Raw genomic sequence first — 23,183 nt, forward strand, 5'->3', positions numbered from 1 at the left:
GTGTACCTGGAAAATACGTTTATATCCCTTTGGAACCAAAAGGAGGTAGCTATCCATTGATTTGAAAAATGAGGTGTCATGGCATCAATATCACTCGTTTATTACATCCAGTCCAGGCTTGGATTTGCCTTTGAAAGAGGACCAGGACCTCAAGTCACTCTCAAGTGTCTCAAGTCACACTCTTTCACTGCACTGCCCTTCCAAATGGTCACCCAGTCCAGCTGGGGTCCATGCATCATCCTGGCTGAGTTCACTGTGAAGTGGATAATTACCTTGCCTTTTTAAAAATAAATTTGAGGGTGTCTCAAGGACATCATAATTCATTCTAAAATCTGCAGGACCATTCCTGGGGAGGTGTAGCCCTGCCTTATCCCATCCACACTCCAGGACTATATCCCTAAATAAGGAAATGATTAAACACACGATAGCAAATTCATTCAACAGAATATTATGAAATCATTAAAAATACTGATTATAAAATTATTCATCAAAATGGCAGTTTTCATCTTTGAAGAAAAAGCAGAACACGTTTTGATTACAAGTATGTTAAAATAAAAATAAACAAAAGGAATCTCATGGGAAGGAGTAGTTTTTTTTTTTTAGAAATACCTTTAAAATGATAGTTTCTTTAAAATGCCAAAAAGAAAAAAAACACACACCCTAAATACAAAAACAAAATGAAAAAGAAAAAATAGAAAAAAATGATACAGTAGTTAATGGTGGAACTAGGGATGAATTATTTACTCTTTCCAAATTTTAATCACTTTGGTAATTATCATGCTCTTACTTCTTTCAGTGACTTCGGTGCCATCTCGCTTGCTTTTCTTGGTCACATCCATACCATAGCCACCTGTGGAAAAGCCAAAAACCATAAACAACAATGCCTCTTACTATCACTTTTTTAAAAAAGTATATTTTTATTGACTTCAAAGAGGAAGGAAAAGAGAGAGAGAGAGAAACATCAATGATGAGAGAGAATAATTGATCGGCTGCCTCCTGCACACCCCCTACTAGGGATTGAGCCCTCAACCCAGGCACGTGTCCTGACTGGATATCGAACTGTGACCTCCTGGTTCATAGGTCAGTGCTCAACCATGGAGCCATGCCAGTAGGGTTATTATCACTTTTTCTAATCATAGGTCCCTACTATTCACGCTGAGAACCTAAAACTTGATTCCTGGAATTCAAAGCATAATTCTTTCATGTCCACATTTTTTATGAGTCATCTCTTGTTATTCCTGTATCATTTATAATAGCGAGTAATTTAATAGTTTCAATTTTGATTCTATTCCTTGTACTGAGATCTTATTTTTCAGAATCTAAATGAACCTGCTGCCTGCCCCCTGCTGGGCATTAATACATAGATGATGTGCTGCCCGGACCTCTGACTATAATACTTTCATTCTTTGTCAAAGTAACAAATGACTGAAGGATATCTATCTGTCAAAGCACTTAGTGCTTTCAGCGAACTCATTTTGATGTATCACATAATGTTCAATCTTCTATATGGAGCTCTATGAATGTAAGACATTTATGCTTTATTATTTAGCGTTTGGGTGTGAGAATGATGTTTGATGGATTGAAATCAGGATAATAATCATGCTAATGGTCTTACTTGTATGGAACTTCACACTTTTAACAATTTGAAACTTTCTCTTTATAACAAACTAGCCCTAGTGTGCTTTTTTGCAGACATAACTAGATAAATAATACGAAGAAAACATGTGTAAAATCTATTGAAAGATGTAAGAATATAAAATATTCGTACATGCTAGCTATGCTCCCTCTTTGTGATTACTCTGCTTCTGGAAAGGAAAATCATTGAGATCTAGTCCATTGTGTCCTGGAGTGTAGTGGGATAAGGTAGGGCTGACATCAAGGGGTGGGCTGGGCTGGGGCTCAGGCCTAAACATGCATGATTATATAGCCCAACTGAGCTCTTGTGGCTGAAGATCCCAGTTTCAGGTTCTGGAAGAACTTGAAATCTGGCTTTCCCTTTGGTCTTCTTCCCCCCCAACTCCCAACCTGTCTTTCCTTCCAGATTATTTTTTGGATAAAGTTTAAATTGGATTCTAGAATTCTGGGGCAAGCCACTTCTGCTCAGGACACCCCTGGCTCAAAGATCTCTGCTTTCAAGCTTTTTTTCTTGCCTGGTGACTTTAGTGCCTAATACCATCATACTTTTACATACCCCAAAAAACTATTTTAATTTATTTTTAAAATCAGAAGGAAAAATGGACACACTCCAACCTGGATTACCTTATTCCAATGCAGTTATAAAATAAATACAATTTTTAAAGTTTGTTTTTGTTTTTTTTTAACGGAGGAAGAGGTCCCAAAGGCAAAAGTGTCTAGGACAGTGGTTGACAAACTCATTAGTCAACAGAGCCAAATATCAACAGTACAATGATTGAAATTTCTTTTGAGAGCCAAATTTTTTAAACTTAAACTATATAGGTAGGTACATTGTTATTAACTTAATTAGGGTACTCCTAAGGCTTAGGAAGAGCCACACTCAAGGGGCCAAAGAGCCGCATGTGGCTCGCGAGCCGCAGTTTGCCAACCACGGGTCTAGGACCCATGAAAGTCATAATTAATCCTGAGTAACTTCCCACCTTGAAAAGCAAGACCACATACAACCACCTGGTAGAGTTAACCAAGATCGGCACAGCTAGCTTCAGGGCTCGGTTGAATGTGCCAACTTCTTGCTCATCGAAGCTTTTTAAAGGCAGCTCTAGGCAAGGAATGAAGCATCATGGAAAAACTCCTAGGTGGATCTGAGAAGCCACAGAAGGCCTTTTCGTAGGTATGTGCCCCAAAGCCTAGAGGAGGAGCCCATAAACAGTTTAACAAGAGAGTCCAGCCACTCTGGAAGGCCAGACCTGGCCTGTGACTCAGTCTGCATTCCAGCAATAACCTGTATGATTTTGTCATGCAAACCTACATATAACTGGATATCCTCTTTGAAATCCTTTGTTTAAGCATTAATTGCTTTGGTACCTCTGAAGCCTCTCTCCACTTAAAAAAAAAAAAAGTTAGTCATTAGCTGTGAACCATTTTGAAGATTAAACATTCAAATGCACCTGGCTGCCGATGGGTGCACCTAGGATGGCACCTGAATCCATAGGAAACATTATCCTGAAAGGAACTGTTTATAACAATCCATGGAAACGTTTACTTCCCACAAATGATTGCTTATTTTGATTCTTTAATGAAAGTTGGTGCCAGCAACTATAAATTTGGGGTGGGATGGGTTTATTCCACTTGTGGCCATCAAGGCAGGCTGATGACCTTTTGGTAAGAGTTGAAGTGTCTAAGTAGCAAAGCAGGCAAGTGTTTTCTTGTTGTTTCTATTATACCCAGAAAAATAACAGACTTTCCTCGCCCTCTCCCTCCACCCCCATCTTTTTCTTAAATCCTAATTACGGAGCCCTGAGATCTGCAGCAAAAAGCCAAGGGTTTCCCAACTTCCAGGGGGCACAGAGAGACATCGTGCTAAGAAATCAGATGCCCTTCCTCAGAGTCTGGGGTGGGAGGGCACATGCCTACAAAAAGACCTTCTGTGGCTTCTCAGATCCACCTGGGAGTTTTCCCATGAGGCTTCATTCCTTGCCTAGAGCTGGGATAGAATGTGGCCTAGGTGGGTGCAGGATAGCCCCTTGCCTCTCTCTCAGCCTGAAGCCCTTCAAATGCACGTCCCATGGCCAAACAGAATGATTTCTCGGGCCTGACATGTACAAGATGGAACTCTGTTGACTTTGCCAAAATTCTCCCAGACGGATAGTCTGAAGTGGCAGGAATGTGTTGGGAGATGGATTCCTTTAAACCAAATGTGAGAGGAAACTTTCTGTAAGTGCGTTATCAAATGGAAAACGAGGGGTTGGGGCACAAACCTAGACTGGGATCATCCTGTGGGATCCACAGTATTTCCACAAGACTTCCTTTTTAAACAGTTTAAGTGCCGATGGATTTAAAAAGCATAACTAACAGTAGGGAAAGGAAATTACATGCCCAAGCACAAGCCCAATCCTGTCTTTCTGAGCAGTGCACTCTCCTCCAAAAACACTACTTAATGGAAGCACAGTCGAGTAGAATAATTTTTAACTTCTTGGATGTTTGGGCCACTTCACCAGAATAAGGATGAGCAGTCCACTCAAGTTCTTAATTTCAGAAGTATGCTAATTTCCCTCCACAGTTCTAAGGGGCTGCTTCATGGTTATTTCATAGTTAATGCTCTGTTGAACTGATCCCATGCCATTTTCTGATGCAAAAAAAAATGCAATTTCAAAATCATTTTTCTACTTCTTTGAGTTTTTCCTTTTCACTTCATTTAAATGATGTCACATCCACCTAAAACTAGTCCAATGATGATGAGGTGTAACACATACACACACAAGCAAGGACAGCAATAGAAAACCATGGCATAGACCTCATCTTATTCTAACGGCTCATTAAACACCTTGGTCTTTGATACAAAGAAAGGAATAGAGAAGCTAAATGTTTTTCTCTCTATTTTAATAATAAATGTCCCTATACTCTGCTAAGGTATCATAAGTTTTTTTTTTTTTTACAGCTCTTATTACTCCAATCTCTGTACACTTTAATACAAAACAACAACAAAATGGACAAAGTATAAGAAAACCACCCACTAGCTATTGAACGGTAAACACAGAGGGGCCAACCAGTTTGACAGCAAAGAAAACCAATGCCCTGGGGTTGGTTGCCTCCAAGCTTTTGTCTCTAGCCCAGCAATGGGTTGGCCCACTTACAATATTTGGCATCTTAGGATTTTCAGAGCTTGGGAGTGGGGAAGCTTGGGCATAAGCTTTGTGATTATGCTTCTTGTTTACAGCCATGCTTGGGTAAACCCTACTGCTGTTAATAACAACAAATGAGCCAAACCAGGCAAACACAGATTTCTTTAGGTCAGGCATCATCTAAGAATGTGGTCAGTTCTCAGGTCGGATTGGTTTCACTATCTAAGCTTAAATCAGAACTGTTCACTTTAGCTTTCCCCATGCAAACTCTGCCCAGATTTTTGGGGTGTTTTGAAGGGGCTGAGAGTAAAGCAGGCCCCTCTGATTCTCTGAAGGGGCTGGCCGCCTGCTTTAGTTTAGTTGTGACTTAGCTCTGTGCCTTAGCTCTAAGAGGTGGGAAGGAACTATATTCTGCTTGGCAAATGAAACTCTTTATAAAATCTCACTACATTTTATGGACAGAACAAATCCAACCAGTAGATTACTGATGAACTGCTTCTCAAAAGAAGTGGTGTGCCAGAGGCTGTGCTTATACTTCAGAAAGTAAAGTAGTAATTTGTCAGTTAGTAGTTAATGTGGTCCAGTGGGACTCCTAAGCTGGTAATTCTCACCCCAAAATGATTTTGGGGGCCCAAATTGGCCAGTTAAAGTATGAACACACACGATTTTTTTTTGTTTTTGTTTTTTTTTTGTTCTACATTTGACTCCAGGAAATTCCTGGATTAATTATATCATTGCAGATATTTCACGTTACTTTAGATTAGGCAAGTAGTAATTTTAGAGTGTGATAAACAACAATGTTCGCCCAGCGCCTTTAGCTTAACCAGAACCTGGCAGCACAGAGGGCTGGGCCGCACATCAGCTCTGAGTGCTCAGGGGCTGCTTCCAGAAGGCTCCCCTTACCTACACTTCACCTCTGCTGTCAGGGGAGAGGGGGAAAGAGAGGGAGGGGGGCGAACGAGAGAGAGGTTGAGAGAGAAGAAATCATGAACTCTTATCATATTTTAAATAAAACAACTTAACACAAGCCATTTTATAACACTGAAAATAATACAAAAAATTCTGGCACTAGAGCCCAGTGTATCTTAATTAGCCTTTTTCTTCTCTTTACCACTGATGAATCTTTCTTATTGATCCTTTAAAAGACTTATCCTAAGCAGAATGCATAAACCGAAGTCATCACTTATGATCAATTAATCACGTCGACGAGAACACTTGAAATTCAACAACTTTATCTTATTTTCTCCAAAAAAAACATTTAAGTTCTAAATGGCAAATCTCAAATCAAAGTCTCAGGCAAAGGGAGAAAAGTCAAAGTCTTCCTGTTACTTACCTCGTTTGAGATTCTGAAGGAATGGGAAACAACTTTGAATAAATCCCCCCTCTCTCTTCCCCTGATGTTTTCTTCTAGACGTTTGCAGTTCCCACTTTTTTTATCCAGACCCAGCCAAGGTGTGTTAAAGCTGAGTGATCTTTCAGAAATGTTCACTTCTTCTCCCCCCCTTGTTTCTTTCAGTCCTTTGCTCCCAGACAAGTCCTGACAAAGGTGTGTCGTGGTTTACAGCATTACTCCACCCTCCCAATTATCTGACACTTGCGGGATTAAAAAAAAAAACCTGCCTCCAGGAATCAAACTTTATAGGAGGCAGAAATTTTCTCCTACCTGTTTAGGAGGATTAACCATTTCTGGGCCCATGAGGAAATGGAACTAAGGTCAGTGTAAAGGAAATTCCCTTGTATTACTTCTTACCTTCTTTAGCCAGAGAACTGCCACAACTTGGTATTCCCCTTCCTCACTGCCATGGAATACTCAAAATCCCAATATGCATGATCCGTGGTATAGCTGGGCATGTAGTGGCCTGTGGTCAAGTCATCTGAGCCCCAGAAGAACTGTGAAGTTGGCATGATTGATGTTTGAGACCTTTGACCTCTTTCCCCCATTCTGATCCAAGCTAAGTCAAGTCCACCTGGAAGAAATAGCAGGTGAACTAATTTAGAATAAGATGTTACTGATGGAAAATGTGGAGCAATTGGAATGGGCATTCATTTTTTAAAATATAAGGCAACCTGATATAGTGATGCTGACTCCAAAGAGTGACATGTTAGTCACAGGATTTCAGGCATGTAGCCACCTAAATAATGGAGAGAGATACTGTTGGGGTGGGTTAAGGATCTTCTTGTTCCTCAAATCAGCAACTGCATAATTTCCATACACCTGGGACTCCCAGAGGCTCTGCCACTTCAGGTGCATTCCATGGAACCCTTGGACTTCCCTCGAGGGCCAATTTGTACCAATCTAGATAATTTTTATGATTACCTGAAGAGCCTCTGGCTTTCCAGGACCCTTAAAGACAAGCTGAGACTCTTGGTGTAGGTAATATGGGAAGTCTGAACTTAGAACTCACTCAGGAGCTTCTTTGGGGCCATAGCATCTTCTTAGGACACAATGTCAGTTTCGGATTCCCAATTCTGAGGCCTCATTCTCAGATCTTGGAGGGGAGCCATGGAATTCCTTTAGCAAAACACCAATGCATGTTTGCACCCTGCTATGTGCAGACATATATTGAAGGGTCTGAGCACCAATTGTGGGGTTCTCACTCTAAAGCTCCCAATATTCTTCTTGGAGTCACACATTTCAGAACCCTTCCAGTGTCTCAGAATGTGACACTATTGGGTTCTTGCTTTCTGGGATGTTCCTGCCTTCCCCAAATAAATACTTACTCAACATGTCTGCTGTCAGTCTCAGAGGAGAAGAGCACTGAAAGATCTGGAAGACAGACCGAATGAAATTGACACAATCCTGCAGCATTCATTCACTTATTAATTCATAAGTTAAACAAAAATATATTCGCTCCTGCTTGGAACTAGAGGTTGAACTATATGCTGAGAGTTCAGTGGTGAAACATAGACATGTCCTTTGTCATTAGGTCGTTCACAGCCTAGTGGAGTAAGATAGTCTTTAAACAACGGAATACCCTACTAGGACTGCCATAACGAAAATTCTGGTGGCTTAAACAACAGAAATTATTTTTCTCCCCGTTCTGGAGGTGGGAAGTCCAAGATCAAAATGTCAGCAGGTCTGGTTTCTCCTGAGGCCTCTCTCCTTGGCTTGCCGATGGCTATCTTCTTGCTGGGTCCTCACACGGCCTTCTCTCTCTCTCTCTCTCTCTCTCTCTCTCTCTCTCTCTCTCTCTCTCTCTCTCTCTCTCTGTGTGTGTGTGTGCGCACCCCTGGTGTCTCTCTTTATATATCCTAATCTCCTCTTCTTATAAGGTCACCAGTCTGATTGGTTAAGGCCCATCTTAACAGCCTCATTTTAATTCTTTAAGGGCCATGTCCCCAAATCCGATACATTCTAAGGTACTGGCGGTTGAGCTTTAATATTTGAATCTGGGGGAAAATAATTTACAACAAATTATGTACACAACAAATAATTATGGACCAATATACATTAAGAATGTGGTAGCTATTATGAAGAAAGAATTATGAGTACTATGAGAGAGCAAAAGAGGAGACATAATCTTGAGGAGGGATGTTAAGAAAAAGCCCTGCTAGGAAAGTGACATTTAAACGGATAGATGGTCGAATAGAGATTACACAGGTGAAAGGAGGAATTCTAGAACCTAGATAGGGAAAAGAGTATTTGAGAAGGTTCTGAAGTGGAAGAAGCCTGGTGAGTTTGAGGAACACTGATGACAATACATTTAAGTGCACCAAGTGAAGGGGGAAGTGCTATTCGAAGAGAAGCTGGACAGAGTCAGAAGCTAGATCACACACAGTCTCAAAGGCCATGGTAGGAAGGTGGTTTTGGTATTTGGCAAATGTTCTTAAATTGGCATTTGGGAACAACTCTATATAGGCATTGTATGAATATTTGGATGATTAAGAAAGAAGAGAGCCTGACCAGTGTGGCTCAGTGGTTGAGCATCAACCTATGAACCAGGAGGTCATGGTTCCATTCCCTGTCAGGGCACATGCTCTGGTTGCAGGCTTGATCCCCAGTGTGGGGCATGCAGGAGGCAGCCAATCAAAGATTCTCATCATTGATGTTTCTACCTCTCTCCCTTCCTTTCTTAAATCAATAAAAACATATTTTTTAAAAAAAAGAAAGAAGAGAGGTGGGAACTAATGTTTTCTAAAGTCTATTATGTGTCAGAAATTTTACATACACTATCTTATTTAATCCCTACAGCAACCCTAAGAGGTATGTATTATCTCTATGTTATAGGTGAAAAAAGTGGAATTCAGAGAAACTGAGTAACCAGGCCAAAGATCTTACATCTAATAAGTGGCTCCAGAGAGGGAAGAGGGACTGGAAAAGGAGTTAATTGATTGATTATGCCTACATGATGAAGCCTCCATAAAACCCCCAGAAGTGTGGGGTTCAGAGAGCTCCCAGGTTGGTGAACATGTCCACGGACTGGGAGGGTGACACACCCCAACTCCATGAGGCTTGAAGCTCCTGTGCTCAGCACACTCCCAGATCTCACCCTCTGTACCTCTTCATCTGGCTGTTCATCTGTATCTTTTATTTTATCCTCTAATAAGCTGGCAAATGTAAGTAAGAGTTCTCCTGAGTTCTGTGAACTGTTTGAGCAAATAACTGAATCCAAGGGAGAGCGGGTTATGGGAACCTCCAATGTATAGCCCAATAGGACAGAAGTTGTGGGTAACTTGGGGCCCTACCACTTGTGATTGGCATTTAAAGTCTCATGGGACTGAGCCTTTAACTGGAGGGATCTGACACTATCACCAGGTAGATAGTGTCTGAAAAGTTAAATGTAGTACACCTAGCTAGTGTCATGGAGAATTGCTTGGTGTCACATTGTGGGAACCCCTACCCCATCATGTCTGGTGTCAGAAGTATTGTGAGTATGGTAGTAGTGTGAGAGTAAAGACAGACACAGGAGGAGGACTAGGAGATGTTTTTCTATACAGTGTAGAGCCTATATTCCACTTAACCTCTGAACCCTCATTTCCCACTGCCTGTGTATTATTAAGATTTAAGTTTGCCCCTAGCTTGAACTGAAACGAGATAGGCAATATCAAAACAGAACAGGCTGAGGGTAAATGATAACTTAAATAAGAACTAAAACCATCTGAACAATGGAGATATTTTCAATCAACAGCATTATGGTGTTGGTATACTTTATTGATGATTTTAGATAAAAATCTGTATTAGATGCTGGCAACCATAAACCAATCAATTATTCAATTCATATAACTACTACACAAAATCAACCATTGGAATCAGCATGGCTGTTTTTTTCCTCCTGTTTATTATTCCTGTAATAACTGGTATTCTAGTATATTCTATATGTTCTGATTATATTCTATACATATTATATTCTAGTTGCTCAAGTTTCATATTTTATTGTGCTTGGCAAAATTATTTCCAATAAGACATATCTTGGTACATGAGGTGAAAGAAACCTTATGTTCATTCGACATTCATATGTTAAGTTTCTACCATATTCTGATACTAGGCAATTGTCTTTTAAATGTTTCAAATTATCCAGAAAGCAACAAAATTCTTACTAAAATTAAGGAACAGAGTCAGATTTAGGAGAAAGCAATGACTAAGACACCGGAAAGGTGTTTCTTGTTTCTTGCTCCATTTGGACCTATGTTTAATGAGTCACATTTAATTAATTTTTGATGGAGCAGAAAGAAAATTTCCTTAAGAGGCAACCAGAAAAATATTCATCCTCCCAAAATTATCTACTGACTTTTAACTAAGTTGGGGAGAAAAGATATCTGTTTACGTGTAGCTGAGACTGACACCTGGTACCAGACTCTCATTGCTTGTTGAGCACTGTGAGTACAGATATACCCCATTTTCTGTGGCTGATGAGTTTCTGAAAAACTGGATGTGTAAATCCGGTTTTTGGTGACTAGGGTGATGTTTTTGTCAAATGACTATTCATTACCTCGTTAATCTTTGTGAACACAGATTTTTCTGTATTTGTTTGGTTTAAAGGAATGTACCCCGTAGATGGATTTCTCCCTATTCCGTGACCCTCTACCATAAGATTATTATATGATAGTAATATGTTTTTATCAAACGTTCATCAGGGGATCCTAAAACTTTGAGACATATTTGCTTTGCATTCCTAAGAGACAATAAGAAGTGAAGTTCACTAAAGGAGAAAATAGTGCTTGCTTTGGCAGCACATACACTAAAATTGGAATAATACAGAAAAGATAAGCATGGCCCCTGTGCAAATACATTCAAATTCATAAGCATTTCATTAAAAAAGGAGAAAATGATTTTATAATTAGTGAGATAATTCCACTATCTACAATAGTTGATTCAGCTTTTTTTGTTGGACAAAAAAAAAAAAAAAAAATTCACTGATTTTTTTTAAAAAAACAACGGAATTCCTGTATATTAAAATAAAGAGAATATGATTATTTGTTGCACGTTGCTACAACATTTCTAAGACTAGAAGGCCATATTTCCTCCTAGCTTTCTCTTTGGTTAGCATGTGCTCGTGGATAATAAGCAATTATCACAACAACATATGTCACAGTTATGGAGCGTTTGGCTTTTGGGAGGCTGCAGCTGAGAAATAGTACCAAGTCCTGCCCTTCATACATGGGTGTAAGGTCTTCATCAGCTTTTCCTGTTTATAATGGTTCTTGAATCGTTTCTGCTGCCTTTATGATAATAACAATGCACTCTGGTTTCCTTTCTTCCATTTCCAAGTTCAAATCTATTCATTTATTTATCCATTCAAAACTCATACATATTTGTTGAATGAGTAAACAAATACCCATTGATGGTCTACCATGAACATGGCACTGCGTGTATAGATACAATTGAGGATGAAATGCAAAACGTGCCTTCAAGGAATTACAATGTAAAAAAAAACAGATAGATGGGTGTATTTACCACATATACAAAAAATTACAATATAAGGAAGAATGTAATCCGTTAGAGATTTAGGAACCATGTAAATCCACTTCCAGCTGTGGATGTCAGCCAATGCTTCATGAAAGAGGTGTCATCTGAGTTGGGCTTTAAAAGATGGGTAGTAGTAAGAAGCTGAAGATGGAGCTGGAATTTCAAGCAAAAAGTCCAGCATGAAGGCACAGGTACAGGAAAAAGTAAGGCTCAGGTGGAGAATGGTGAAAGATAGTCAAAAAAGAGGAAATGGGAGAGGCTGGAAGTGTAGAACGTGCCAGTGGATGTGGGAAATCTGAAATGCCAGCCCAAGGAGTGTCTATATCAGTGATGGCGAACCGATGACACGCGTGTCAGAGGTGACACGTGAATTCATTTTTCTGGTTGATTTTTCTTTGTTCAATGGCATTTAAATATATAAAATAAATATAAAAAATATAAGTCTTTGTTTTACTATGGTTGCAAATATCAAAAAATTTCTATATGTGACACGGCACCAGAGTTAAGTTAGGGTTTTTCAAAATGCTGACACGCCGAGCTCAAAAGGTTCGCCATCACTGGCCTAGGATGATGCTGAAATTTTCCAAGCTAACCACTGACCAGACTTCCCTCTTCTTCCGTGCCAAGTTACCTTCCTCAAAAGTCCACCTGTTAAAGCTTACATTTCAGTGGAGGATTAAAAAAAATCCCTGCCCGGCTGGTATGCTCAGTGGTTGGGTGTCAACCCATGACCAAGATTCCCAGTCCAGGCACATACTCGAGTTGTTGGCTCGATCCCCAGTGGGGTGCATGCAGGAGTCAGCCTATTGATGTTCCTCTCTCATCAATGTTTCTAGCTCTCTATTCCTCTCTCTTTCTAAAAATCAATAAAAATGTATTTTAAAAATTCCCCTTGGGTTGGTCTCTTCCCTCTAGTAGGCAGTTAGACAGGCATGAACAAAGCAGGACAATAGGTCAGGTACGAATGCCACCAGAGAAGAAAATCCCAGGTACCTAGCAATGGGTAGCCAGGGAGAGCAAATACTGAAAATATGTTTGGTAAGTTAGGACCTCATCCCTGAAGTATGCTTTCTTTCCCTAGCTTGTCATGCAGGTCAGACACTCCCCTGACCTTTTCTCCACTGGCATGTAGGTAGTCATGTAGGTAGAGCACCTTAGAGAAGAAACAAGGGACTGAAGAAAAGCCCCACATGATTTCCATACAAGGACAGGAGACAGTGGGACAAGCCCCATGGGTCAACTTAAAGAAGGAAGCAGTTAGACTCCCCCCCCCCCCCCCCCCAAGGAGCCCTTGCCAATACCCCGGGCCGCTCTTTTGCCGAAATCTTCTTTCAAGTATACTTTTGCTTTGCTTGTTGAATAAACTTTCTTTTATAGTTTGAGTCTTGGATCTGAATTCTTTCTTAGCCAGAACTCAACCACCAAGGTTGCTGAACCAAGATGCAGTCTGACTCCACCGGTCTAACTCCTGCTGCTGTTTCTCCGCCAACATTCCCCACTCCCATTTTGTCCTGTGTTCATTACCTAACATATTATAAATGGGAAGTTTAAAAAATGGTTTATTATATATCTTGAAGAATTTGGATATGAAAACAATAGGATATTAGAATATGTCATCTGTAGGTGATACATTTATTAGTTTAAAACCGCTATGTTTTTTTTAACACGCCCTACTAAATTATCTATAATTTGTTTCTAGCAATTTAACATTTATAGTTTAGTTCTGTCATAAGACAGCAAAGAGCCAAAGAAAAATATGTGAAGTGTTAGTCTTACTAGTTGTTACTCTTTCGTAATCAGAGAAAAGAAATAATAGTTCTGAGGTAAATCACCCTACCTTGCATGTGCATCTTCCCTAGAGGACAAATCTCAAATATTGCAACAAGTAAAACATGTAATGATTTCTTAATATTCAGTAAAGATGCTGCTGAAGAAAAACAGATCTGTATACTGAACTAGTTTCAAATGAGTTCACAGAGATTATTACTAATATCATCACCATCAATCATTTCTGCCACAGGGGTGGTAATAAAAAGGAGTCAGAATAGTTTTAAAACAACAACAACTGTCACATGAGGGCATGCAAAACCCACTGCACCTGCTGTCAATCAAAAAGTGAGTATTTCAGCCCAGCTGGTGTGGCTCAGTGGTTGAACATCAACCCATGAACCAGGAAGTCACGGTTCTGTTTCTAATCAGGGCACATGCCCGGGTTGTGGGTTTGACCCCCAATGAAGGGTGTGCAGGAGGCAGCTGATCCATGATTCTCTCTCATCATTGATGTTCCTACTCTCTCTCCCTCTTCCTTCCTCTCTGAAATTAATAAAAACATATTACAAATCTTTTAAAAGTGGGTATTCCAGAACAGCAAGGTCAATAAAGAAGAAATATATCTAGCAGAGGAATGAAACACATATGAGGCAACCCCCCACCCCCCAAAGAATACAAATCATTACTAATGTGGTGAGTGACAATGGACCTTGGTCTTATAGAAAGAAATTGACCAAGGATTTCCAGAAGTGGGCAGTACACATTGTTATTGCTGTGGCTCTGTGCACAGCATTCTGTGTAGACTGAGAATGTATTTTGTGTTATAGTGGTCATGGTGGTTGCCTTCCAATTCTTCCTTTGGATTCCAAAAGATTCTCCATTGATAGAAGAAATGAAAATCCTTCTGTCTAGCTGGGAAGTCATTTCTAGCCTTATGTTTGGCAATGTTTACCCGCCCACCCAGGCAGTGTTAAGCCTCTCTAAGAACTGGGGCAAACCAAGCTATTTGTCCTTTATTTGCTCAGAAATGACATGGGAAGGATGTCAGAAGCATCAAGAGATGAAAAGTTCTGTACTGCTCATAGAAAAAGATGTGTTCTCAAAAGTGAACTATTTGATATAAATAGACCAGTTGCTTAAAATATGTGTAAAGCTTGATCCCTACTCAGGAGCAAGAAAAAACTATTCAACTAAACAGCAGGAAGCCACATGACAGATGGGATTATTACTGGATTTTAATGGTATTTAGCCTGAAGATCTGAAAAATCTGTCAGGTGATGAGCATTCTCTTGTACTGTAGGCCATGATTCAGAAGACAGGTCTGATTCTCACAAAACATGTCAATACAAGGACTATCTTTATTAAGATAAAGACCACACCCTATTATCTGGTTTATGGTTACCACTATTTTCCTCATGGGTATATCGCTAATACATAGACTCACGCTGAAAATCCGGTCTTGTGGCCTGACACACTCATTGAGTCAATGTTCCACTAATGATAACTCATCCAAGCATTTCTGAGCTATGCTATTCCCGTGATTCCCAGCTTATGTTTTGGAGACCCTGGTGTTTTAGCCATTTGCCAGAATCACATGTAAATTAAATAACTTAAATTCAGTAAAATTTGCCCTTTTTAGTATCCTGAGTTTTGACAAATTCATTTAGTTAAGTCAGCACCACCACTTTCAAGATCTAGAACAATTTCATCACATCCCCAAATTTCTTTGTCTACCCCATCTCCAGCCCCTGGCTGTTTTTTTTATCCCTGTAGTTTTACCTCTTTCTGAATGATATATAATGGAATTATACAGTAGATAGTCTTTTGAATTTGACTTCTTTGACTTAGCATTTGAGATTCATCCATGCCATTGAGGAATTACCAAAAATTTGCAGACCAAATCTATGCCACTAAAATTCTGTGCACATTTTAGCCATTTTCAATGAAACATGATGGTGATGATGAACTTAAACAGAATAACTCTACTCTTGATGATTTCTACCATCCACTCATTTCTCTTGGAAATAAGTAAGCTCGGCCATTCTACATACTTACAAGGTGATTGAAAGGACAGGATAGTTAGTGTGGCATAATATCAAATGTTTTATAAAGTAATTTTTTGCCATATATATATATATATATATATATATATATATATATATATATATATCTTATATTTATCAGATTGGGCTCATTTCACATATATTGAATAGAATAGTAACAGCAGGAAGAGTACCTGAAATGAGATACTGAAATTTAAAAGAAAATATTATCATTTCCAATGACCTCAAATCCTCCACCTCTTTGGCCTATAGCTAGAAACTTAATTAAATTTTTAATGGACAAAAAAAATAGAGTCAATAGGCAGTCCTTCCCTTTTCCCAAAACGAACAAGAAGCAGTTTTATCTTCAATTTAAGTATTTCATAATAACCCCTTGTAACTTGCAAGAGTATCATAAATAAGGTTCAAGGTGTGATTAATTAATAACATTATCATAATCTGAATAACACTTTAATAGGTAATTTTGGAAGAAAGTCAACAATTTGAATTGAAACAAACCCAGACATCGCTGAGAAAAAATATCCAAGTTGATGGCAGCCATATTGATTTACTATATATAAAAGCCCACACCAATGTTCAAGGGCTTCCTGTTTTCTTAGCAATAACTTGTGGCTAGACAGCAATGTTCTTGGCCCAGAGAAAGCACAAAGGGAGACTTTTCCTTTAAAGGGATTAAAAAGGTAGCCAGTATGTGATCTTTGGGTTTCCATTTTTGGTTTCTCTGGGTTAACCCAGGTATCTGCGAAAAGACGGGGAGAGTTAAGTTGTGTATGTAAACCTTATTTATTTAATCAGCCTATGAAGATTTTTTTAGGTTAGGAGAGATAGACACTATGGGTGACTGATGGAAGAGTAGAGAGTTTTCTCAGAGTGGTCATTATGGGGAATGGGTAGGGGTAGAGTGGGAGGGAACAGCCATTAATTCTAAGATCTGATAAGTTGATAGTCAAAGAGGATTTCATCACAAAAGCTGGGAAGGGTTTCTGAAATAGAAAGCCAATTTAGTCAGATCTCACACGACAGAGATTTACCTGTGTTGCCAGGAAGTTTTTTGCAGCCCATCAGGCTGGCAGCTTTATTAAAGCCTGCACATTCATCCCAGAATACCCTTGGGCTTGTTCTAGGGCCCAGGAAGTGCATGGGAAGGAATGTGAGAGATCACTGGCGATATTTTGCAAATTCACCATCGTGTTAAGCCTGACAATCAAGCTAAAAAGTTCGTTCTTCTTGTAACAACTGGGGAAGGAGCCCTGGATTTCCCCTCTCTATAGAGATGAAGACTGTTCTGGTTCTGGGAAATCAGCATCCAGGTAGAGAAAGAAGGACACAAATCAGAAAAGCTTACATCCCATGGGCGAGACTGGCTGAAACAATTTGGTATCAATAGAGCTTCAAGAGCTAACCCCAAATTTAATGCCTACGGAGATCGCCTTGGCTGACCCACTTTAATGAAACTGAGGTGCTCACTTCACCCCATTGCCCTATCTTGGGTACATCTGACCATTTGTTCTTTGTATCTCTTCAGCACCTGCCCCTTCTTTTACCTCCGCACCGCTAACACTTGAGTACACTTGTTTGTTTACTTAAAGCCCTTGGAGAAATGGGCTGTGTTTTTATCTTTTCATCATATGCCCAACACCAAACATAGTGCCTATAGTACAGCAGGCATTCCGTGAAACTTCCTCTCTCCCAAGCTCCCGATTCATATTCCCAACTATTACTGTTTACCTCCATCGGCATCCCACTGCCCCTTTAAACTCAACATGTTCAAAACCAGACTTGTTTCTCTCCCCCCCTCCCCCGTCCCCTCCCCTCAGCCATGCCTCTGTTGCTGTGTTTATCTGTGTGTCTGCAGGGCCTGGGCTGTATCAGGCTCACTGTAAGTATTCAGAAAATATTCAAAGTGGGATGAGAAGAGAAATGAGGAAAAAGAGAACAGAAAAGAAGCAGGAGAAAAAATAGTAAAATGAAGAAGGGAATTATGTAGGCAGCAAAGAGAAAAGGGAAGAGGAGAGGAGGAGGGTGAGAAAGGTATTTTAGGTTGTCCCCCCCGACCCCCCTCAAAATCGGGAGGCATGGAATGCACCTAGAGCCCTTGAGAGAAGAGCTTTCCCATCTTCCCCACTTCCCTTCAGTGTTGTCTTCACTGCTTCCAGTTTGGGTGGGACTTTCAATGTTTATGAGTGTGATGAGAGAAGGGACTTGGAGACATGTCTCCACCTTTGCAGTCATTCCCACACACACAGGTTATCAGTAGTTGGGCTATTTTCCACTATGAAGCACGTTTCTATATGACAGTTGGCAAAAATTAGGATTAGACTCCTAATTTTTAAACCTTATAGTTCTGAAGATGAGGTTCTGAAATGCAGATGTAGGGTTGAGGTTCATTTGTTTTTCCCATGGGGAATGATTCCCAATTTTGCCATAGGTAGGTAAGGGGACAAGATCTTGCTTGCTCTCCTGGTCCTGAAGTTTTTACAGTCTTGTAAGGTATTGTATGTTTTCTTTTTGGGTTCTGTTGCTAGATTATTTTAAGTCAGATGCTCTAAGCTCTTTGAGTGATGACATGTCATAACTGTAACCCCAAGACATTTTCAAGTAAAGACAAGATACAGGCACACCTTGATTTTATTTGTGGGAGGTACATTATAGCCCACAGGGAAATGTGTAATGAATATTCCGTCATTTTAAGGGACTTGCTAAAATCATGCTGCCATCTGGTAGTTTTCAAGGGTTCTTAGATCTATGAAAAGAGTCTTTTCCAGAGAAATTATTTTTTTCAACACTTGTTCTAAAAAAGAGGCTTAAAGGACTCCTGTGATTTAAAAAAAAAAAAAAAATCAGTGAAAGTACCTGCTATTCCTAAGGCAGCTGTCCTCACATGCTGAGTATATAAATCTATGCATCCCAGATGTCTGGCATCCCTGGGAGAGGGTTTTCTATTGGAATGGAAAATTTTACTGAAATATAAATAGGAAAGAGTTTGTGAACTAACTCCTTTAGTCAGCACAGGAGGCAGGTAGTGAAAACTAACAGGAGGTCCCTTCCTGCTGAAACCCCTGGCCTAGAGACTTGAAGCATGTTCTTTTTTGCAGTCTTTTAAACAAAACAGTACAAGTTCTCATAGGAATAAACTATTATTAAGAGTTTCCTATAGGTTTCTAATATAAATGAATATTGAAAACATAAGGCAGCTTGTCTTCAGGCATGGTACTCACAAAGAAATTAGGCAACAGGATAGATTATGACTCAGTACAACCTCCATACAACTCAAAGGATTGTCCTAAAAAATTGGAGTTCACAGGCAAGAGTAATTTTCATGAAAGAAGAACACATTCGTTCCTAATAAACCAAATGACACCCACCACACAGCAAATGAAATGAGCACAAAGCTCATTTTCAGATGAGTCCTGATTTTCCACAAATTACTAACACCGTGGATGAACTCTACACTCTACTACCTGTGTTTATATTTGTGCAGCTTTATTTACCTAAACACATCTGAGAACCTTGCATTTCAAAACGCAGTTAATGGCCTTTGTCAGAGGACAGACTTGGCCTCAGAATGGGGCAGCCTATTGGTGTCTTAGAGACCTAAACCCACAGGTCACGATGTTTCAGTGGTAAGAATGTTATCAGAAAAAAAGAATGTCTATATATTTGCTAATTTTAAACAAGATTTAGGATCTGGTGGATGAAAATCTCTAAATAAGAATAAAGATGGTGCTAGGGAAAGAAAATATAATTCAGGCTATTTTGAGAACTCCCAAGATCTGAGGAGAAAACATGAATTAATGAATGTAATGAATTCACTTCTCAGGTTGTAATAACTCAAAGTCAGGTAACATACTACTTTGTTGTAGCTGTTGAAGGCACTGTTTCATTGTAAGTAATTATTGTCATGATTATGGGTGTTAAAGTTTTAATAGTTTTATTTTCTTAGAGCTCTAAATAATTCCCCTCAATATTATTAATATTTTTCCATGAAGAGAAAGTTCATTAAGCCTAGGGTCATTAGATGTCAATTTAATCCTTCTATTTTGATTTAGTAAAATTAGTCTTATAATGAGGATATTTTCCCATTGATTTTTAGAGAGAGTGGAAGGGGGAGGAAGAAAGAGTGAGAGAGAAACATCGATTAGGGAGACACATCACACATTAATTGGTTGGCTCCCATGTGCGTCTTAATTGGGGCTGGGGATCAAACCTGCAACCCAGGTACATGCCCTTGACCAGGAATTGAACCCATGACTCTTCAGTGCTCTGGTCGATGCTGTAACCACTTAGCAACACCAGCCAGAGCTTTGATGTTATTCTTGACTATGGATTTCATTAGTTCTATATATGGGTTGTATTTATGTGATAAGTTTTTTGGTTGTTTCTAAACACATTTGAGTATATCTGCTTTCTCTTTTATTTATTTATTTATTTATTTATTTATTTTTTATTTATTGCTTAAAGTATTACAAAGGGTATTACATATGTGTCCATTTCCCCCCCCCGCCCTAGACAGTCCCCTAGCCCCCCCTATCCCCCAGTGTCTTATGTCCATTGGTTATGCTTATATGCATGCATACAAGTCCTTTAGTTGATCTCTTACCCCCCTACCTCCTGTCCCCCAACCCTCCCCGGCCTTCCCGCTGCAGTTTGACAATCTGTTTGAGGCAGCTCTGCCTCTGTATCTATTATTGTTCAAAAGTTTATAATGGTCTCTATTATCCATGAATGAGTGAGATCATGTGGTATTTTTCCTTCATTGACTGGCTTATTTCACTTAGCATAATGCTCTCCAGTTCCATCCATGACGTTGCAAATGGTAAGAGTTCCTTCCTTTTTAGAGCAGCATAGTATTCCATCGTGTAGATGTACCACAGTTTTCTAATCCATTCATCTGCTGATGGGCACTTAGGCTGTTTCCAGATCTTAGCTATGGTGAATTGTGCTGCTATGAACATAGGGGTGCATATATCCTTTCTGATTGGTGTTTCTGGTTTCTTGGGATATATTCCTAGAAGTGGGATCACAGGGTCAAATGGGAGTTCCATTTTCATTTTTTTAAGGAAACTCCATACTGTCTTCCATAGTGGCTGCACCAGTCTGCATTCCCACCAGCAGTGCACAAGTGTTCCTTTTTCTCCACATCCTCTCCAGCACTTGTCGTTTGTTGATTTGTTGATGATAGCCATTCTGACAGGTGTGAGATGGTACCTCATCGTTGTTTTGATTTGCATCTCTCGGATGATTAGTGACTTTGAGCATGTTTTCATATGTCTCTTGGCTTTCTGGATGTCCTCTTTTGAAAGGTGTCTATTTAGGTCCTTTGCCCATTTTTTGATTGGATTGTTTATCTTCCTTTTGTTAAGTTGTATGAGTTCCCTATAAATTTTGGAGATTAGGCCCTTATCAGATATGACATTGGCAAATATGTTTTCCCACACAGTGGGTTTTCTCGTTATTTTGTTGATGGTTTCTTTTGCTGTGCAGAAGCTTTTTATTTTGATGTAGTCCCATTTGTTCATTTTTTCTTTAGTTTCAAGTGCCCTAGGAGCTGTATCAGTGAAGAAATTGCTTTGGCATATGTCTGAGATTTTGTTGCCTTTGGATTCTTCTAGAATTTTTATGGTTTCCTGTCGTACATTTAAGTCCTTTATCCATTTTGAGTTTATTTTTGTGTATGGTGTAAGTTGGTGGTCTAGTTTCATTTTCTTGCATATATCTGTCCAATTTTCCCAACACCATTTATTGAAGAGACTATCTTGGCTCCATTGTATGTTCTTGCCTCCTTTGTCAAATATTAATTGAGCATATTGGTTTGGGCCGTGCTTTCTCTTCTTCTAATATATAATCAACACTCCCAGTATGTTGTTCTTACCAATGACTAAAAAGTGGATTTATCTTTAATCCAGTGCTCATAATTACAAATCCAACAAAGTTTATTCTAAGGCTAAAATGCAGTCATTGTATTTCCCCTGTTAGTCCTGAGTGCTTACTAGAAGCCACCACTACCTGCTTCTTCTTTGTGAACTAAGGCAGGTGAGAACGTTATCTTCCTACCCAGTCATAATGGTAGCCATTTCTGAGGGGCTGGCCTGAGGAATGCAGAGGGAGGAGCAGAGAATTCTGCTGTCCAGACCCTCTCCAGGTTGAGTGTGGTCCATATTCACATTTTAAAGTATACTGGGCCTTTTAAGGGTGACTATGCCAAGAGGAAGAACTTGCGTATCCTGTCCTGAATCTTGTGTTGATTCAGAGCATGACTCAGTGATCCCCAGTGTCTGGGGATGAGGGCGAATGGCCCATGGCAAGTTCTTTCTGAAACACTATAATAGAGTCTTTTACCAGAATGTTGACACACCTTACCACCAAAGACAAGTGAAAGGTAGGCTAACTCTGAAATTTTAGGCCTTGGAAGCCAATTATTTTGCCTAAACACTTGGCCCTAAATCATTAACTTGATATTTAACTTAAACCATTGGCTAATGGCACAAAAAGAAATTTACATCCTCTCTGGGAAATATCTGCACTTATAAAGAAGACAAAATCAATTAGCAATGGGAAATAATAATCTTTATGGAAACAGTATGAATTTAAACTAAAAATGAATTTTAAGTTCATTTTCAACCTTAATGTTCAACCTCAATGGTATATACATGTCTTTATGCATTTGTCAAAACTCATAGAATATACATTACAAAGAATGAACCCTAAAGTAAACTACAGACTTTGGTTAATAATAATGTATCAATATTGGCTCACCAATTTTAACACATGAACCACACTAATGATGCAAAATGCTAGTAATATAGGAAACTATGTTTTGTGGGGAGAAGATGAGAGGGTATATGGGAACTCTTTGTACTTTCTGCTTAATTTTTCTGTAAACCTAAAAGTGCCCTAAAAGTCTATTAATAAAATATTTTAAAAAATTCAATAATGTAGCTAATCTACATTGCTGCCTCAAAACTCATGAATTAAAAAATGAAGCATGCCCAGCCGTGTGGCTCAGTGGTTTACAGTGATCTAGCATCAGCCTGTGAACCAAGAGGTCACTGGTTAGGTTCCATGACCTAGTTGTGGGCTCAATCCCCAGTGGGGACATGCAGGAGGCAGCCAATTGATCTTTCTATGCCTCTATCCCTCCCTGCCTCTCTCAAAAAGCAATAAAATCATATTTTTTTAAAAAATGGAGAAAAACTTAAAGCATGAAGAGAAAGTTCTTCATTCATTGGCTGCTTATTTTTTGTTTTTATTGCTTTGTTAGTTAAAAAATACACATACAGAAAGGTATACAGATCATAAATATACAGCTTAATCAATAATCACAAAGTGAATATGTCCACGTAACCAACATCTAGGGCAAGAAATAGAACATCACCAGCTCCTCAGAAACAGCACTCTGCAGGAACTTTTAGTAGTATAAATTAATTTTTTCTGTTTTTGAAATTTTTAAAAAAAATATATTTTATTGATTTTTTACAGAGAGGAAGGGAGATAGAGTTAGAAACATCGATGAGAGAGAAACATCGATCAGCTGCCTCCTGCACATCTCCTACTGGGGATATGCCCGCAACCCAGGTACATGCCCCTGACCGGAATCGAACCTGGGACCTTTCAGTCCGCAGGCCGACGCTCTATCCCCTGAGCCAAACCGGTTTCGGCTGTTTTTGAAATTTTAAAAAAAGGAAT

At 39.4% G+C, this 23,183-nt stretch overlaps 1 protein-coding gene, 1 long non-coding RNA gene and 1 pseudogene across 2 annotated transcripts in view; 1 reads left to right on the top strand and 2 right to left on the bottom strand.

Moving 5' to 3' along the window:
* COL17A1 (collagen type XVII alpha 1 chain) overlaps positions 1-6,249 on the bottom strand; it is a 48,188-nt gene extending 41,939 nt beyond the window's left edge. Inside the window, exons 1-2 of the mRNA XM_059661320.1 lie at positions 6,091-6,249; positions 788-850 (exon numbers count right to left, since the gene is read on the bottom strand). Of these exons, the coding sequence (XP_059517303.1) occupies positions 788-839 (52 nt within the window). The 5' untranslated portion in view covers positions 840-850; positions 6,091-6,249. The remainder of the gene's footprint in view (positions 1-787; positions 851-6,090) is intronic.
* A 262-nt stretch (positions 6,250-6,511) lies between these two features.
* Positions 6,512-23,183, bottom strand: part of LOC132214311 (uncharacterized) — a 37,161-nt gene continuing 20,489 nt past the window's right edge. Inside the window, exons 2-3 of the long non-coding RNA XR_009448257.1 lie at positions 7,479-7,524; positions 6,512-6,724 (exon numbers count right to left, since the gene is read on the bottom strand). This is a non-coding gene — a long non-coding RNA (uncharacterized LOC132214311). The remainder of the gene's footprint in view (positions 6,725-7,478; positions 7,525-23,183) is intronic.
* Positions 10,913-11,010, top strand: LOC132215101 (U6 spliceosomal RNA; annotated as a pseudogene).

The sequence above is a fragment of the Myotis daubentonii genome, chromosome 13, assembly GCF_963259705.1.
Source record: "Myotis daubentonii chromosome 13, mMyoDau2.1, whole genome shotgun sequence".
Lineage (NCBI taxonomy): Eukaryota > Metazoa > Chordata > Mammalia > Chiroptera > Vespertilionidae > Myotis > Myotis daubentonii.